The sequence below is a fragment of the Colletotrichum lupini genome, chromosome 5, assembly GCF_023278565.1.
Source record: "Colletotrichum lupini chromosome 5, complete sequence".
NCBI classification, from domain to species: domain Eukaryota; kingdom Fungi; phylum Ascomycota; class Sordariomycetes; order Glomerellales; family Glomerellaceae; genus Colletotrichum; species Colletotrichum lupini.
Window position 1 is genome coordinate 1,472,799 of NC_064678.1, and position 18,809 is coordinate 1,491,607.

The 18,809-nt window shown below is 37.7% G+C and overlaps 6 protein-coding genes across 6 annotated transcripts; 1 reads left to right on the plus strand and 5 right to left on the minus strand.

Moving 5' to 3' along the window:
• Positions 1 to 827: 827 nt before the first annotated feature.
• Positions 828 to 2,153, minus strand: CLUP02_09843 (uncharacterized protein; the record flags this gene model as incomplete). The annotated part of the gene is made up of 2 exons (XM_049288821.1): positions 828 to 1,658; positions 1,767 to 2,153. 2 exons carry the CDS (start codon positions 2,151 to 2,153, stop codon positions 828 to 830), a joined length of 1,218 nt encoding a protein of 405 aa, XP_049145965.1.
• A 7,374-nt stretch (positions 2,154 to 9,527) lies between these two features.
• CLUP02_09844 (uncharacterized protein) lies at positions 9,528 to 10,543 on the minus strand (the record flags this gene model as incomplete). Its single annotated transcript, XM_049288822.1, has 2 exons — positions 9,528 to 10,147; positions 10,243 to 10,543. The coding sequence occupies 2 exons, from the start codon at positions 10,541 to 10,543 to the stop codon at positions 9,528 to 9,530; spliced, it is 921 nt and encodes a 306-aa protein (XP_049145966.1).
• Positions 10,544 to 10,970: 427 nt separating this feature from the next.
• Positions 10,971 to 14,430, minus strand: CLUP02_09845 (fungal specific transcription factor; the record flags this gene model as incomplete). The annotated part of the gene is made up of 11 exons (XM_049288823.1): positions 10,971 to 11,508; positions 11,570 to 11,820; positions 11,873 to 12,328; positions 12,384 to 12,474; positions 12,683 to 12,734; positions 12,801 to 13,315; positions 13,441 to 13,556; positions 13,697 to 13,720; positions 13,776 to 14,088; positions 14,174 to 14,190; positions 14,395 to 14,430. 11 exons carry the CDS (start codon positions 14,428 to 14,430, stop codon positions 10,971 to 10,973), a joined length of 2,409 nt encoding a protein of 802 aa, XP_049145967.1.
• A 278-nt stretch (positions 14,431 to 14,708) lies between these two features.
• On the minus strand, positions 14,709 to 16,019 carry CLUP02_09846 (oxidoreductase; the record flags this gene model as incomplete). The annotated part of the gene is made up of 1 exon (XM_049288824.1): positions 14,709 to 16,019. The coding sequence occupies one exon, from the start codon at positions 16,017 to 16,019 to the stop codon at positions 14,709 to 14,711; it is 1,311 nt and encodes a 436-aa protein (XP_049145968.1).
• Positions 16,020 to 16,479: 460 nt separating this feature from the next.
• CLUP02_09847 (menadione-induced gene-6) lies at positions 16,480 to 17,122 on the minus strand (the record flags this gene model as incomplete). Its single annotated transcript, XM_049288825.1, has 3 exons — positions 16,480 to 16,655; positions 16,705 to 17,008; positions 17,066 to 17,122. The coding sequence occupies 3 exons, from the start codon at positions 17,120 to 17,122 to the stop codon at positions 16,480 to 16,482; spliced, it is 537 nt and encodes a 178-aa protein (XP_049145969.1).
• Positions 17,123 to 18,440: 1,318 nt separating this feature from the next.
• On the plus strand, positions 18,441 to 18,608 carry CLUP02_09848 (uncharacterized protein; the record flags this gene model as incomplete). The annotated part of the gene is made up of 1 exon (XM_049288826.1): positions 18,441 to 18,608. The coding sequence occupies one exon, from the start codon at positions 18,441 to 18,443 to the stop codon at positions 18,606 to 18,608; it is 168 nt and encodes a 55-aa protein (XP_049145970.1).
• Between the last annotated feature and the right edge of the window lie 201 nt (positions 18,609 to 18,809).

Genomic DNA, 18,809 nt, shown 5'->3' on the forward strand with positions numbered 1-18,809 from the left:
CTTTTTATAAAATCGTATATTTTGAAGAAATTATTAAAAATGCCCACTTATTATTCGTACGCGGTAGGGTTAGATACTTTAGAGATTTTATCTTTTACGGCCTCTCGGTACCCTATTTTATATCTTTTAAGTAGTCTTTTTCGTAGCTTAATTACGGTTAGGTAATTATCGCTTATTAGTAATCCCTTTTATTACTTAGTTAATTTCTAATTACGGGCCGGCCGTAAAAAAGTCGTTTAGTAAAAAAGCTACTTAGGGCGATAGTAAAAAGCTAGTTGCTTAAGCAGTTCCGTTAATTAACATAATTTAATATAATAAACGTCGACCTCTCGTAAGTAATAAAGGGCTACGATTACTTAATTCCGTACGGTATTTAAAAATCGCCTCCTTTTTTATTTACTTCTATAAAGTTAATTAGTACGAATCTCTTATCCCGTGCGGTATTAAGAAGTTATCTTTTCTATATAGCGAGATACTTTACTAATCTATAATAATAGAATTTAATTACTAATTAGTATTAGTATTCCTATTATAGGGTAGTTAGTTCGAACCGTAGTTAATAAAGAGATTAATTAAACTATATAAATATCTACGTAGTAGGTATAAAAAGGAGGTTCTAACCGTAGGTTAGGCTGGCTATGATAATCGTAAATAGGGCCCCTAATTAGCCCCTGTGCAGTCGGCTATATGCCGCGGTCGAATTGGACTTCTAATCCGATAGTAACTTAGAAAACCAGCAATGTTACTTGTTCTATGGTGACCACCTCAATTATATCTCTTCGCAAGGTTATATTAAGTACTAGTGTGAAGGACAAACGCTTAGATAACTACATAATCTTGAAAATCTCACGCCCTGATTCTTCGAAACAATCTTTGAGACGCCCCAGATTCGATACGCCCAATTCCCGCGTATGTTTCCCTTTGATATATTCCCGATATCTTATCAACCAATCTCGAATGCTGGGTTCTGGAGTTGAATGTTCGTTCGAGATGGCCGGCAATTGTGAGAATCCTTGTTCTACAAATCGGACGTAACCAAGACGTTCATACTCAATGTGTCCATCTGCGGTTGCGGCTCGTTTTGATCGAATCACCAGACAGGCCATATCAGGATGGTTGCCTGTCTTGGCACCGAAATCTGTTATGCGAATAATGCGAACGGGAATCGACCACCCGGAATTAGCGCTAATGATCGGAGCGTCCAAATGCAAGCTCCTAGTATGGCTGTCGCCTTGGCTGATCCATAAGTTCCCGACAACGAGCCAGACAGGACTGACACCATATTCAACGAGTACTCCCGGCCATTTCACTAGTGTTCCGGAGATTGCAAAAGTTGAAAGTAGAAGGTGGGCAGAGTCAAGCTCTCCGGTTGAATCGACAATACCAGCTGGAACGCAAACTGCTTCCAGAATATCTGCAACAGGAGAGTAATCTTCGCTCCCTATCTTCCCCAACGAGACCCAGCTGCCCTTGCCCGAGTTTCTGCAATCTGAGTCAGAGTCGAAGCGAATAAAGTCGTCGTTGTGGTACTCAAGAGATGCCCACGACCATGTCGGGGCTCTCCATGCAATAGGACGCTTTTCAGGTTTATAGACGAGCCACAAAAGATCTAGATGCAACGAGTCCATCCATAGCCCCGCTCGATAGAGTTTCTCGTACTCGGGATTCCATACTTTTGCAATGCCGGCCAAAGCCGGGAAGATGTCCTTTGAAAATGTCAAGTTCAGAGCACAGTAAGCCTGTACTGTTTGTCGCCACGTTTTGACGCTTTTGGTCCATTTGGGCGAATGGAGTAGTGCCGGGGTAAACTTGCTGTAGTCCAGATTTTCGTCTTGGCCATTTCCTGGTGCCGAGGATGGCAGTCCTTCTGCAATCCAATTATACTGCCCACTCAACTCGGCCAAACTACCTGAGAACTGGATCTTCTCAGGCAAAGAGGTGGAGGTTGAGATCTCACCGCACTCGCATGTCCTCACTGAGCGACATTCCCAATTCAATTCGGAACCGGCAAAGTGTACAACTCTACCTGAGAGCAGACGTTCCTGAAACACCCACGCCCGTTTTGTAATAGGGAAGTAGGACCAGAAGCTATTAATATATAGCAATTCCGAATACGCGTGTAGTTTGAGATCTGAATCATCCACATCATTCATAAGTGACAGCTGGTGCGATTAATATTTAGGATCCAAGGAAGAGGTATAAAGCCCGCGGCTAGAGTCGACTACTATTAGTATCCTTATTATAGGGTAGTTAGTTCGAACCGTAAGTTAACGAAGAGATTAATTAAACTATATAAATATTTACGTAGTAGGTATAAAAAGGAGGTTCTAATTATAGGTTAAGCTAGCTACGATAATTATAAATAGGGCCCCTAATTAGCCCCTATGTAGTTAACTATATACTATAATTAAATTAGACTTCTAATCCGATACTAACTTTTCTTTTTTATTAATTTAATTATTATAATTAGAAATATAATTCGACCTCGGGCCTATTTACTAAGTCGTTTTTTTCCCCCCTTTTTTTTACTCTTTTTATATAACCTATCCCTCTATTCGTACAATAACTTTTTTATTATTTATAAATTATTTTAATCCCTTATTTAATACTATTTTTATAAAAGCGTTTACGAGGTTATTTTTATTATTAATTTAATAAATTTTAAGTATTTCGCGCTTTTTATACGATTACTTAAAAGCTATAATATTAATTATTAGCCTTTTTTTTTTTATTCTTAATTTAATAAAGTATTTATGTATTAAATAAGAATTAGTATAAATAACCGTTAGAATAGGTAAAAGGCTAAGTTAATTAGTAATTTTTCTTAACGTTATTAAAATTATATAAGAGAGGTTAATACTATTAATTATATTATAAACCTCCGATATTAATATACTTCTTATTATTTACTTATTTTTAATTAATAAATAATAGATTATATTACTATATATAGTAAATTCGCTCTTACTTATACTCTCGTTAACTAAAATAATAATATACCCTAATTATAAAATAAAATCGTTATTATTCGTAAATAACTTATTAATAAAAACGTAAAGCTTACTAATTATTAAGTTAATTAGGTAATAAACGAAGCCTTTATCGAAATTCGTTTATTATTACTTAAGCTACTTATTAAATACCTCGACGTTTTATTTAATTAAATTTATAATCTATACTATTTTAGTATAATTAAAAGTTACCTCGAGCTAATAAATACTTATAATATATACCCCTTATGCGAACTTAGTTTTATATTACTTTTTAATATTAATTACGTTCGGATTAATAAGGTTAATTTTCTTACCCTACCCCTTTTATTAAAATACGATAGTTTCCCTTTTAATTATAAAAATCCCGCTATTAAATACTAAGGGGGTATTCGTTATAAGGACCTTTTTTAGTTTTATTATAAAGCCCGCTTTTTAAAGCTCTTTATCCTTTTTTTTATAAAATTAATATTAAATAGGCTTAATATATCGTTAATTTATATTTTATCGATTTTAAATTAGTTACTTTTATATTTAAAAATTAGTAAGTACGGGTCGTATATAAATATAATTATTAATAATTAATTAATGTAAAAATTATAGTATATAGCTTATTAATAAGTACTTAATTTTGCGAGCTTATATAGTAGCTTAAATACTTTAATAATCGTACTTTCTAAGTACTTACTAGCTATTGTTTTTAGTAAATAGGCTAGGATTTTTTTTATAAGCCCTATAGCTAATTAGGTATAGGCCTAGGTAATATTACGGCTTTAAATCTCATATCCCTTTTTTTATAGCGATACTATTAATACTATTATTAATCGTTAATTATAGCGCTATATAATAAGCGATTATATAAGTAGCGTTACCTTTTTAATATTACCGTACCCCTAAATTACGTATTTTGACTTTTCGTATAATTAGGGTATTCTTTTCTTTTTAATTTTACGAACTATTTATAATTTAAATATATAAAAGTTTATATACTTTTCTAAGTTATAAAGGATAAATTAACAAACCCTTCGATTATAAAGAATATCTATTTTAATAAGATCTAATCCCTTATATAGCTTTTTAATAATTATAATTACGCCTTTTTTACGTAGTTTAACTACTAGCTTAAAATCGGCTTTTTTTTTATTATATAAAAAGTATTAATTACCTCGTCGTTAGTAATAAATTACCGCATTAGGGTTTACTATTATAGTTTCTTATAACGTTTTATTAATAATATTAGTGCCTTTTTAGTAATTTCTTTTTCCTCGTTATTTATTAATACTATTACGATAATCTTATTAAAAATAATTTCTTATATTTTTATTATAGGTTATATAGTTTCCCTTAGCTCTTCTTTTTTTGATAGGTTAGAAATTACTTTATTAAGATTTATATAATATAGTTTAATTACCGTAATTAATATTTTAAATAACTAGTTACGATTTTTTATAACTATATAAGAGCGCTTATTAATTAAAATTAACTTATATAGCCTAGCTTATTATTAAGTAATTTTGTGCTATATTTATATATCCGAATTTAATAATATATTTAAATTACTCCTTATATCGGGCCTGTTATACGTAGTAATTACTTTATTAACTTACTTTTTTATACTTATTTTGTGTAGTACCCGTATTATTTTTTTAATTACTTAGGCTCGTTAGTTTATATTTAATAATAATAATAAGGCTAAAGTCGTTTTTAAATATACTCTAAATACTAATAGCGTTAATATAAGCCCGTTAGGTCTTATAATATTATTATAATATTTAAGTATTATTTAGAGGTATTCGTTATTAATAAAATCGGGATTTTCTTTTTTAATAATTTTAAACGCCCTTTTTAGTTATTAATATGCTTTTTTTACTTTTTTAACATTATAGTGCGCTTTAATAGGCATAACTTTTAGTTATATATTATAAGCCGTCGTATTATCCCTAAATTTTACTAACTTAAAGCTAATACTAATATCGGTTCTAATACTATCTAGCGGTCCTTAATATATATTAATCTAGCTTTTTCGTAGGGCTACCTATACTATTTTTATTTATAAATCCTAAAAGAATTACCTTATTTAAAAGGATATAGCTATGTTAATTATATATAGTACTAGCCGACTATTTAAATAGAAAATATTAATAACGATTTCTTAGTTAAAGTTAAGCTTATTACGCAATTTAAACTTAAATCTATATAAGCTCTGTGTATTTATTTAATATTAATAATATACTTTCGTTAATTACTCTAGCGCCCTTATTTCGATATTATTATTACCTAATTACTTTAGGAGGTTATATAGCCTTATAACTAACGAGTATTTAAATCTTTAGTATAATTATTTAAGCTTATTTTTTATTAAGTAATTAATTAACTTCGTATTATTAATAAGCTTTATAAACGTATACCCCTATTATCGTTTAACTATTTCGAATTATTTATTACTAAATATTTTATTTTTCGTATTATTAAAAATAATACTTAGTTAATTTATATTTTTTAAATATAAGAGAAATGGGGTATTAATAAGTAAAATATAAAAAGTTATCGTTCCGAAGTACGTCTCTATTTTTACCGTACTTAGGGTAATGATTTTTTTACTTAGGCCGAAGCTAATTCTCGTAATACTCGCTATTAATATATTAAGTATTATTAATATAATCTTTTATAGTACTTAGAATTACCTTTTTCTTTTTATTAACTATTATAATACCCTAGTATTTAAGATAATTTTATAAAAATTATTTAGGCCGTACTTTTTATTTATATAGAATACTTATACGAGCTTAGTATTTAAATAATTTAAGTAATATAAAAAGGACCCCTCTAGCTACCCCTAGATTTACTTAGTATTATATTCTTTCTTTTTAAATATTAAAAAAAGTAGTATTTTTTCTTTAAGTATTAAGAAAATAGGCTTTAGCCTTATTAAATTTGCCCTTTTAGCTACCTCTATATTTATTATTTAAGGGACCTTCCCTTACTATTTATAAATAAAAGCTTACTTATTAAGAGCTTTTATTACTATTTATTTATTTAGCCTCGTATATTTTTTAAAAACTAATAAAATAAAAACAGAGTAGTTTATATTATTAATTTTATTATAATTTAATTCGTTAGTATAGGGGGTAAGATCTTTTTTATTTTCTAAATTTTTTATAAAAGGTAAATACTCTAAGCTACTATTTTGGCTACTATTACTAAGTTCCGTACTTTTAAATCTACCCTTATATATAATAAAGAATTAGTTAAATTAATAAGGGCTAGTTTTACTATTTATTATCCTCGACCTTTTATATTATTTATACGATTTAATACGCTCTTCTTTAAAATAGTTACTTAACTAATATTTATCCTTTTTATAAATATAATATTACTTTTTTTATTATTTTATTTATAAGTTAAGTCTCTATTTATTTAATAAATCTAAGCCTCCTTATTAGCGATTATTATATTTAGCCTCTTTTCTTTTTATACGTTTAATTAACTTAATATTATTAATAAGGGCCGTTGTACGCCTAGAGGTAGGTTTAGTATAATATTCTTATTTTAATATTAAAGCTAGATCTTAGCCTTAAATAAAGCGTTTTATAATCTTTAAGTACTTAGTATAGGGTTATTTTTATTTTTAATACGCGCTAAATTATAGTATAAAAATATTTAACTTTTTACTTATTAATTCCCTTATTTAGTTAGGTTTTTATTAACTTATTAATTTAATTAATAAGCTCTTTAAAGATCTTTACTCGTAATTTACTTTTTATGATCTTAGTTATAAATATAAAAAAAATCGCTTATAATTTAAATAAGAGCTCTAAGTTCTTGTTATAGGTTTTAAAGCGGCTTCGGATTACGTTAATAATATTAAAAAAGTCGTTTTAATTAAAATTACGTACCGCTTCGTAATAATGATTAAAAGCTTTATTTATAAGTATAATATTAATTATTAAATAATATTAGTATTCCCTAATCCTAACCTTTTTATAGTAATTATAAAATATTATTAGGGTTTTTTATAAGACCTTATACTTCCCTTTAGAGTATAATTTCTTTTTTAAAAAGATCTTTTTAAAGTCTATAAATTACCTCGTATTTATTATTATATTTTCGGTATTTATATATAATCCTTACGTTGCTACGTATTATTAATAACTTTGGGTCGTTTAATCTTTTTTTTTTAGCTAATTAGTACTAAATTTTATATTAATAATAGCGACGAGCTATAGATCGAAATAAGTAAAATTATTAATTATTATATTTTTAATATTATATTTTGCTTTTATATATCGTTTTATAACAATAGATTATTATTAATAATTATAAATAAGAAATTTACGTCGTTTACTTTTTTTTTAAATTCGTTAAAACAATTATACGCTTTATTAACTTATACTTAGGTTTATAATACGAATTCCTCTTTTATAATCATCGCTATTAATATTTTATATAGTTCTTATAATTATAATTACGCTAATAATACCCCTTATTTATAAAGAAATTTATTAATTACTTTTATAATTCCTAAGCTTGCGCTCGTAAACTATTTATCTAATTAGTAGCTAAGGTCGTTTACGATTTTATAAAATAAGAGTTACCCTTATAGCCCCTTTTTTTTATAAACTTTAGTTAAATAGATTAATACTACGTTAATTTACTTATTATTAAGTTAATCCGTAACTCTATATATCTACGTTCTTTAATAATCTAAGTTAATATTTACTTATTTATAAAAAATTAGGATTTTATTTAGGATCGGGTTTCGTCCTTTTCTTTTTTATTTTAACTTACTAAGGGTTATACTTTAGTTTATACCCATATTAATAATTATTAGCGTATTTAATTTTAATAAGGATATATTTAATCTACGCATTAATTATAATAAATCCGTATTTTTACTATTTAACGAATTTATTAAAATTTAAGAAATTCTTACTTCTTTTTACTATTTTATTATTACTCTCGTTTTTATTATTTTTAATAATTATTATTATTATTTTAAATTACTAGCTATTATACTTACTAAGATCTTCTTTTTTATTTAGTATAAAAAAATAGGTTTTAATAGTTCCTTTTTTTAATAATAATAATAAACGTTTATATTATTATAAAAAGATATAATAATTAGTCTCCGGATTTTTATTGATTATTAATATTTACTATTTTATATATTTTTAGCTTTTTAAGCCTCGTACTCTCTGTAATTTCTAAATAGCTTCTTTCTTTAACCTACTTTTTTTAAAGTAGTATTTTATAAAAATAATTAAATATAAATATTAAGTAGCTCGTAAAGGAGCTATATACGTTATTAAGTACGGTTAGTAAAGTTAAGCCCTTTTTTTTATAAAATTATAAATATCAAGGACTTATTAAAAATACTTAACTATTACTCGTACTTAATAGGGTTAAATACTTTAAAAATCTTTTTTTTATAACTTCTTAATACCCTATTTTATATTTTTTAAATAGTTTTTTTTTATAACTTAATTATAGTTAAGTAATTATTACTTATTAACGATTTTTTTATTACTTAGTTAATTTTTTAAAATTAGTAATCTCGTATCAAGAACTAATAAAAAAAAGAGCTCCTTAGTAACTTTTTAAAAGATTCTTTTTTTTTTCCCTTAGAGCCGTAATTTTTTAGCCTTTTTTTAAATTAATAATAACTATAATAAGAGGTCGTAAGATTATTTTAAAGTAGCCGCTTTCTTTTTAAATTAATTTTTAAAATCCGTAATACTCTTAACTCAATACTCTTAGGACCTCTAAATCCCCTCTTCTTTTATTTAATTATCCCTTATATTATATTTTTAAGTAATACTCGGGGGGTAGTTAAGGGGGTTATAAAGAGATTTTTTAAATTATAGGCTTAAAATTATATTTATAAGATCCTCGTAATAATAGACTTTTCCGTATATTATAAATTTCTTAACTTTATAACTTTTATATAGGTTCTTATTATATTTATTAAAAATATGTACATTTAAAGATCCCTTTTTTTAATTACGCAATATTTTTTTATACTATATTATTAAGCTCGTTTATTATATTAATTAATTAAATAAGTAATCGCTACGTAAGTAATTTTTTTTACTAATTTAACTAGCTAATTTTTAATTACGGGCTAGTTATAAAAAAGTTATTTAATAAAAAAGCTATTTAAAATAATAATAAAAAACTAGTTATTTAAGTAGTTTTATTAATTAACGTAGTTTAATATAATAAATATTAACTTCTTATAAGTAATAAAGGGCTATAATTATTTAATTCCGTACGGTATTTAAGAATCACCTCCTTTTTTATTTATTTTTATAAAGTTAATTAGTATAAATCTCCTATTTTATATAATATTAAGAGGTCGTCTTTTCTATATAATAAGATACTTTACTAATTCATAATAATAGAATTTAATTACTAATTAGTATTAGTATCTTTATTATAGAGTAGTTAGTTCGAACCGTAGGTTAATAAAAAGATTAATTAAACTATATAAATATTTATGTAGTAAGTATAAAAAAGAGGTTTTAACCGTAGGTTAGGCTAGCTATAATAATCGTAAATAGGGCCCCTAATTAGCCCCTGCGCAGTCGGTTGTATGCCGCGGTCGAATTGGATTTCTAATCTAATAACTGCTTTGGAAGCTGCGAGCGTTATGTAGGCATTCTGATAAATGTCGGCCATTTTGGTGGCCTCTCTCTGCCAGTCGAGAGGATCATCCTGAATGATGCAAAGGGAATCGATCCAGATATACTTGAGGCCAAGTCGGTGGGTAAAGTCGATTGCGTCTCTGAAAGTGGGAGGTAGATCTGACCACTGGATTTCGTTGGTGAATTGAGAGAGATTCTTCTTCAGTGTTCGCAACAATGGACGCTTGCCCCAAGGGTGGCTCAGGCAGGCGTATTTGCCAGTAGCACCATTCGTCTTGAGCAAACGTACTTCAGACGCCTTTCTGCCAATGCAAATAAGCCTAGTTGGCAGCTTGACCTTACCATCCTTACTACATAGCGGATGGTCTGTTGCACAGTAAAGGAGCCATTCCTTCACTATCTTTAGGGTCGATTCTGAGGCAGTATCCCGGGAGATAGACTTATACTTGGACAGATGCCAGTTGCCGAATCCCAAGGTGGGGAATGGGCGTAAACGTTCAGTCAAGTCGGTATCTAGCTCAACTTCATTAGCCACTCAGCTATCCGGGTATTGAGTTCCAATTGGGATCTGGCAACTTCATCTTGCGATAACGACTCGGTTTACCTACGTTCGGATACACAAAACCGAAGTGGATTCCCCCCATCATCACGGATAGCCTCTAGAACACGCGGGAATGACACCCATCCAAGTGATCTGCCAGCAGAAAGGTAGTCGCCATACAGCTTTGAGACTGCTTCGTCGAGAAGTGTACAGAACGGACACCCATCCTTCACTTCCAATTCCCGCAGGCCTGCATCATCGAGGCTTCTCTTACACCTTTGCAGGACTTCGCGGTCACTCTTCACCCGATCACACCACTGAAGAAGCGCACTCAGAAGGACAGGCTTAGACTCAGACTCGAACTCCATGATATTCTGATGATATTGGAATTTAGTGCGAAATCAGTCGCACGCTCAGTTTCTTCTTTGACGGGAGCTCGATATTGTGTTCTTGATGTTGGAGCTAGTCACAAGTGAGGCAATAAATATTCAAAATTGAGGGGAGAATCACGTGCAGACTTGGCTTCTACGGCCGCCTCCTCACAGCGGGACGGTCTCTAAGTGACACGACCTCTCCACGAAAGGTTTTGTGTGGCCCAACATGCGACCAGACTAATGGGCTCAATCATTGCCTTCTATCACTTTGTGCCCTTCTCTCCCCCTTCTCTAAGCCTCGACCCTGCGCTCTCTCGGCGCTTCTCTCGTACTCAAGTGAGTAGGGGCTAGTCCTGAGGTTGTATCGCTCAGAGTCATGTCGGACAGCCTTCGCTATACCTTTCCGGCGTGTTTCGAGCTTCTAATGCTGTTGAGTTGCTTCGAATCCGGGCTCTTGTAATAGGTCCATCATCGCCGTATTAGTGTAGAAGAAGTCTTCCAGTTGAGCGGCATTCGTCATCCACATCATTGGGTTACCGGGCCTCAAGCTCTCGTCCATGGCATCGATTCCGACGCCCGCGATTCCAGACGTTGGGACCACGTCTGGCGCAGTGCTTGTCATCTGGGCAAACGCGGTGGGTTGCTGCTGCTGCGGATGCTGACCCCCTTCGACCCCTTTTGGTGGGAATCCCAAGGCTGCCAAGTAAGCGTCCATCTCGGCGCTGGCCTGCGTCTGTCGCGACTGAGGCGTTGACGCGCGGAATTCAACGAAACGAAGCGCGACGCTGTAGAGGACTTGGAAGAGGCGGCACATCTTGGCCGCTGCGTCGGACATCTTTGATGTCTCTTGCAAGAACACCACGAAAGAATGCAGTCGTGCCAGGTCTTCCTTGTCTTGGGTCTCAATTACCTGACAGAAGAGAACGATGAAGGGGATGAATGGTGCGAAAAGCACAGTCCTGGATGTAGAAAAGTTTGTGTTAGAAAGCGGTACATCATATGAGTGTTAGTTTGACTGACCAGTGAATGTAGGTTGCAAAGTAAACATCGTGGGACTTGCGCATGATGGCAACGCATTCTTGGTGCTTTTCCAGTGCTGCTCGTGCAGCCTTGATGCATTCAGGACTGAACGTCGTTGGCGACCCTTCAACTCTTGGGGCAGCCCGGTAAACTAGAGTAAGAAGTGAGAGCCGCAGAACGTAATCTGAAGACAGGTAGAACTCTGCAAAGTGCTCCTCTACTCCGTCTTGGGCAAATGCCTGATAATTGGCCTTCATTCCGTAAGTCAAGGTATCCAGGATTCAAAAATTACCTCGGACTTACAGTGGTTTCCTGCGTCTTCTGATCGATGTCGTGGAGAAGGGAGACTAGTTCATGCACCCGCGTCTGGCGAACGTGATACGGTTGAATCATCGAGTCGGGGCTGTAAAGCAGCTCATAGATTTGACCCTGACACTTCGCTGTTCGAATCCACAACACTAAATATGGTAGTATCGGACTTGCAACCGGCTCTTTCAATGATGGTAGAGGCATGGTGATGTGCCAGTCCGGAATTGTCGATGCTCTGCCCAGGCGAAGCGAAAGACTCTTGTCGATGTAATAGACGTTCCAGAAGAGGAACTGATGCCAGTGCATCCCATGAACAGTGGGCTTACCATCGTCCTTTGTGTTCTTAAGAGACTCTGCTCGATGATATCCAAGCGTTTGACATAGTTCTGATGCTTTGGAAGACAGTGTCCAAGCGAGCGTAGGTTTTGAGATTTCAACAGCATGGAAAGTCTTCAAAGGAGTTAGCCCCAATCAATCGCTCGATGACGTCGAAGACGAGACTTACTCCGAAAAGAAGCGCGACAATTACATCAGAAGATGCCGGCAGATGGAGTGGAAGATTTGCTAAACACGTTTCCAGATTCACGCGGCAAATCCTGCAAATAGTCAGTTCTGTGTCGACTTTCAGACGAAGTTTCCATCAGTTGTACTTACTTGGCGTATTCGAAGTACTCTTTCTGTTCATCAACTGATACTTGCGCGGCGTAGTCCGTGAACAGCGAATAGAGGCCTCCGTTCACAGTGATGTAATCATATTCCGAGTAGTTGTCTGAAAAGTAGACATTAAGGCAAAGATCCGGGAACCGACGGGAAGGCAGAAAATCGTATATCCAGGCCATGCCCGTGAGGCGTTGACCTAAGACAACATCGTCTGGTTAGCAGGAGAAACCGAGCGTTCACAAGTCTTTTCTACAGTGCTTACTCTTTGCGATTCTAATAGTGTGCACAGCTTTTTCTATAGGCGGTAACTCAATTCCTTGGGCACGAACCCGCGTAAATGGCTTCGCGTGAGGATATGTCATCTCCCCCGCGGCGGCCGGTTGCTTCAACGCATTGACGATTTGTGATAATGCATCTAGAGTCTCGCCAAGATCTAGACTTGAGTCCTGCAGTGACTCTGTGCTCACGACCTTTTGCAAAAACTCGGTAGCAAACACAGAATGCGCCGCAAGAGAAGAGTCGCCCTCAACAATGCCGCCTTCGCCTTCGTCTGATTGTAGGGTGTGGCTTGCCGTAGTGGCAGGTGTTGAAGTAGATGAGACGCGTTGAGCTGAGCATGGTGGGCCTTCGACTTGAGGCGTGGCGGCTGTAGCCATTGCGAAATTGAGTAGCTCGGCTCGACTTGTATTACTATTAGAAGAGGGATTGACTTTCATGTCCTGCAGGAGGCGGATGACCGTCTCGAGCCGACGGTCAATCTGATCAATTTTGCGCTCACTAAGTCGAACATGTTAGTTAAGACTGCACGGCAAGCTATTTGAAGCTTTAGCCTAGCGTAAGGATAGCACATCGTGATGGGCTGCTAAAGGGCGGATACTGTGTTCGATGCTATGCATGCTTACTATTGTGGGGTGATGAGAATTCTGGTCCGTTTTTCCTTGGGCTTGTTGTCGGCATGTGTACACTCGATCTTGGCGTGCGTGCAATATGAACAAGGCGATTCTCTATTGCAGCGGATCTATATCTAGGTCAGTGTCTGCTTCGTTTAAAACCCCATTGCGCCAAGATTAGATAGTTGCGAAGCCTCGCCGTCGCTAACTCCGGGCGGCAGGGACAAGTAAATGGTGTAAATGGCCCTCAACAAGCAAACCAACTCACCTTACGAGCACGGCAAGCGTCACACTAATTATTCCAGTCAGTTCAATATAAATCTTCAAAGGCCATCTGCGTCACTTACAGCCCTGCGAATAGCAATCTGAGGATTCGCTGAAGACGGCTCAGGCGCTTCTTCTGGCGCATCGTCAGGCCCATCCTCATGGCCGCTGGCGTCCAGCTGGCTGTCGTCCATATCTCTCCCTCCGCTAAGCGATAGGCCTGTGGCAAGGGTCCTTTGGGGGCTACCACTCGTCGATCTCGTAGGCGAGTCCTCGGTGTGCAAGCGGACGACGCGGGAGCCGATGAGTGTACAATAAAGATTGTGAGAACTTGAATTTGTTGTCGGCAGAGGCGAGGTCGGGTCCCGAAATATGAGAAAGCTGCTGACAATGCGCCTTCACCCAACTAGGAAGCATTTGCACATGTTTCGTTTTTTATCGTTATTTCTTTTCTCGCGCGCCGTTTCGGGGGCCGCGCGACCCGTCCAAGTCCGCGGGCTGTCGGCTGGATACAATACCCCAATGTGGTAAGTAATGGGTCCAAAGTCTATTTATACGCTGTCAATAGCCACTCTGAAGCTTTCGTCCGAGCAAACTAGTTCAGAATCTTCAGTTCTTTAGTCAGAGCTCCGCTACATAGGCTTTCGCTGCCTGGCGCGCTGTATTTCGCGGTCGATCGGGAGTAGGCGGCCATACCCTTACTGAGAAAATCCAGAATTGGACCTCGTGAGAAGGCATCACGGTCAACGGTTGAAACATGATACTCAGCGCATGTTAATCCATTCGCGGGGCAGTTGACTCGTTAACTCGTCAAGTAGATCAGCATAGAAAAACTTGCCATGGTACCGCAAGAAAGTTTTTTGCCGTGGGGGAAACGCATTGATTGATCGTCGACCGATTGATGTTGAGCCTACATTCGATTATTTTTTTTGAAGCATTTGATCTTTGGAGTAGTGGGGCCTTTTGTGAAATGAGCGGTGGATCTATCATACACTTATGTCGATCTCCCGACGGCTCTAGTAGTCTTTATAGATCGGCAGCGACTTGAACCCGTATTCTTCGACTGGGACATTGTTCGCCGGTGGTCCAGCGAATCTCGCGACGAAGGAAAACAGCCCTGACCAGTAGAGAACAAACATGATCGTGTTTAATAGCCAAACTCCCCAGACCGTCTCGGGATGGAGCGAGTGAGGCATGCCGGGTGCCAGCTTTTGCGCGCGAGCAACAGTAGGACGCATTTTCTCTTCATAGTCGCCAAAGGCAGTCTCGAGATTATTCGGATGTTGTAGAATCGCGCCTGCCAGATTGTACGCGCCGCTCATTGCCAAAGTTGTTCCCATCCCAGATAGAGGAGAAGCGCAATACCCAGCATCACCCAGGAGAACAACCCTTCCTTTGCTCCATTTGTCCATTTTGATCTGACAGACAGTATCGTAATAGAAGTCATCCGTGGCGATCATCTCCTTGATGACGCGATCAGTTTCCCAGCCAAGTCCCTCAAAGTACTCTCGAAGGATGGCTTTTTGAGCATCCGTACTTCCGCCTTTTCGCTCAGCAACAGCCCGTAGCCGTTCATCTTTCTCATTCACAACGGCCATGAAGACCGTTGTTCTATCTTCCACACCAGATGGACGGATCATGATGCCACGTCGACCAGGAGCATGAAACCAGCGACGCCATGCCGAGTCAGTCGGACCACGAGGCATACTGAAGAAGCCCGCATACATCCCGAGCCTTCTTCTCCTGTCTTCCTCGCCAGCCTCACCCCAAGTCAGAATGCGTGTTCGACTTTGCACACCATCTGCTCCAACTACCAGGTCAAAGGTCCGTCTTTCGCCGCTCTTGGCAAAGTGGACGTGTACCTTGTCTCCATCCTGCTCTAGGTCATCAAGAGAATCGCCAAAGATGTACTCGATTCCGGCGCCGCCATCAGCCTGAATTTCGTCATTGACTTTCTGGCTCTGTTCGAGTAGCAACTGTGCCAACCGTCCTCTCAAGATCTCGATATCACTTGTCGGTGTTTGCGTCTTTCCGCTCTTATCCGCTCCAAAAGCTGCCCATACTCGATTCTCCTTGTCGACCAACTGCACTCCTTCTTCGCCAGTGGTAGCTGCCCGGATAGCTGCTTCGAGTCCAAGCTTGCGGATGATGGTCACTCCAGCGCCTCGAACGTCGATGTTCTGGCCTTGAGGGCGAAAGACAGGCGCTCTCTCCAAGATGGTGATGCGCGGCTTCTCAGACGCAGGCGCCGGCGACATCAGCAAGAATGTAGCTAGTGTTGGCCCAGCAATACTGCAGCCTACGATCAAGATGTTTATAGGTGCCATCATAAGACGATTGCTGAGAAACCGACTACGACTCCTATAATAACCGATGCCAAGACTGGGGTTGCCAAGGCCTTTAAAAAGATAATGGGTGATGGTGTTCAAGATCTGTGTAAGGAACAGATGCAAAGACGTTGTGAATCTACGACGTCATTTGGCCGCTATCGAGATCCTGCCGGCATTCTTGTTCCGTGGGCTGACACTGAGCTCATTCCAGGCATTGCCTTTGTGCGGTGGCTGGCCTAAGCACTAGCTGAATGTGGAAGGGCTCGTGGGAGGTTAATAACTCCGGACACCTCGATATTCATTGACACTCTTGAATTCGGTCAATTTGCCTTCGGCATCAACTTCCTTGATGTGCTCTCGGCTTGACATCTCCTGGTGTCTTCTGTCGGCCTTGTAAGAGAATACGAAATAGAGACCCAAGCAACTAAATGTGGGCTATCGTATATTATGAATGCTATCACTCGACCTTGACCACAATCTTCCCAACGAATTCTTGAGCAAGCATGGCTTTATAAGCCAGCTTAGCATCATTCCACTCAAAAACTTCCGCAATGATTGGTTTGATCTTGTGTGTCTCAACAAAGGCACTGAGATCCTGTAGCATGCCCAGGCTGCCGTACATCAAGCCTCGGACTAAGATAGAATGTTAGATACAGAAGCTGGATGTTGGAGATTTTCTTACTCGTCTTGGCACCAAAAATAAGTTCCGGAATTAGATCGTGTTTCTCAGAGGCAGACATGAAGCCAATAGCTGATACCAGGCCATCCTGTCGCAGTGCACGTAACAACTCAGCAATGGTCGAAGCACCGACAAAGTCAAGGACTTGGTCAGCACCACGACCACCGGTCAAGTCGAGAACCTCTCGACTTGAGTTGGGATTGTTCTTGTAGTTGATGACATGCTTAGCACCAAGTTTCCGAAGAAGTTCGAGTTTCTCCTCTGAGGTTGAGAAGGCGATGACATCAGCCCCGGCAGCGACGGCGATCTAATGATCGTAAGACCAAGTCAAAAGTATGTTACTATGTTGTATAGCACAACTTACCTGTATCCCAGCAACACTCACACCACCAGTACCCTGAATCACCACAGTGTCTCTCATTTTCAGTTGTTGAGGGCCTCCGAAAAGCGCCTTTCAAGCGCATACATATGGACCGCTGAGAGCTGCAGCTTCCTCAAAGGACAGGTGAGAGGGCAGAGGAGCCAGTGCATCATCAGCAAAGACAGCATATTACTGCAAAACTCCATCAATGTTCTTTCCACCCAGACCAACTTTGATATCAAAGGCAGCTTGAGTTTGGTCAGGTTTCCAAGACGAGTTGGTAGCGTTGATGACCTTGTCGCCCACTTTCCATCTCGATGTTGGCAAATTGATTTCAACGACAGATTGTTTAAAGGTTGCTTTGTAGGTTTGACACACCTAGCACGACCAGGTGTCAAATTAGGATACCGCGACTTTGAGTCAATGTTACTTCGAACCTGTTTCATTCGATGATCTGGAGAGACTCAGAGGAAGTTTCACTGATTCGCATGTTGTTGCGGAATTTCAAGCTGCTTCGACAGACGAACGTGAAGCCGCAGGTAACACAGATCAGATGCGCATGAACTCTGTTATGGCTAGCTCTATTTAAGTGCCGGGATGTTGCTACTTTCTCTTTGAAATCTTGGGAAGATGTCCGATGATGATGTGGTCTTCGCCTCAACGAACATTCAGATACGGTAACAATAGCCAGATAGCAGGCTACGACTTTCAATACAAGCAAAAGACTCAGGCCAGTCCTCTGATGTTCTTCCAGTACTATTTCTTCTGATCCAGCAACATGCAACCTTAGGAAATGATAGTTTCGTAGCTAAGGACAGCAGTGCGCTTACTATGATAAACGTATCTCGATTCCTGTGGAACCGGTGACGTCTGCGCCTCCGCCCCTTTAAACTCAATGGGCACGAATAAAATTCATACGATTACATATCGAATACGCACACTATTTGAGCATCTACTTAATGCTGTTAAAAACTGTTAATCAGTGTATTCTGTGGCCCCGAGATGATCCTGTGCGATCAGGCTGCAGCTGAACGAAACAAAAGTAATTCGTTGGGATCTGTAGGTTCTTGATCTATGACCTGCATTTCGCCTACGGACATAAGTCCATCTTGGGCCATTGCCGCTGCGGCTGACCTCGTGTCGCAGCGCCTTGACCGGGAATATTGCTTCTCAACTACAATCCCCTGCGCGCCTGCACCACATATGCAGACAGATAAGTCGCTCAGAGGAATTTTCTGAGTGCATGCAAGGCAGAGTCCCATTTTTTTCTTTCCCTCTTGTTAAGTCTACTTGGACAAACCTGGGTCCGTTGTAGTCGACACTTGCATCGTCAAGGACTAATGTACTTATTGATGAATTCTGGCAACGATTCATCGGGATGCTTTTACTCGATCGCTTACCTTTTACGTGTCGTGCCATTACTTTTGTTACTTACGTTCTACTGGGCTCAAAAGTGACCCCCTTGCCTTGTTCCAACGCCGGTCATCATCAATATGCAGCCACCGATACGCTCCCTCGACTGATTCGTTGGAAGCTGAGTAGGTGAACAGCTCCTTGATTGGTCCATGCTGCAGGCGACCGACCTCCATGTGCTCGATCTGACCACCCCATTGACCAATGTAGATAAGTAATTGAAATGGCTGCGACGTAGGCGCGAGCCTCGTTTTGGCCCCCATCTTCGTTGAGCCCTTTAAACCACAGTGCTTGCCTTGGCCAGGAAGCGGGGGGTCATCGAAAAATTGGCTGC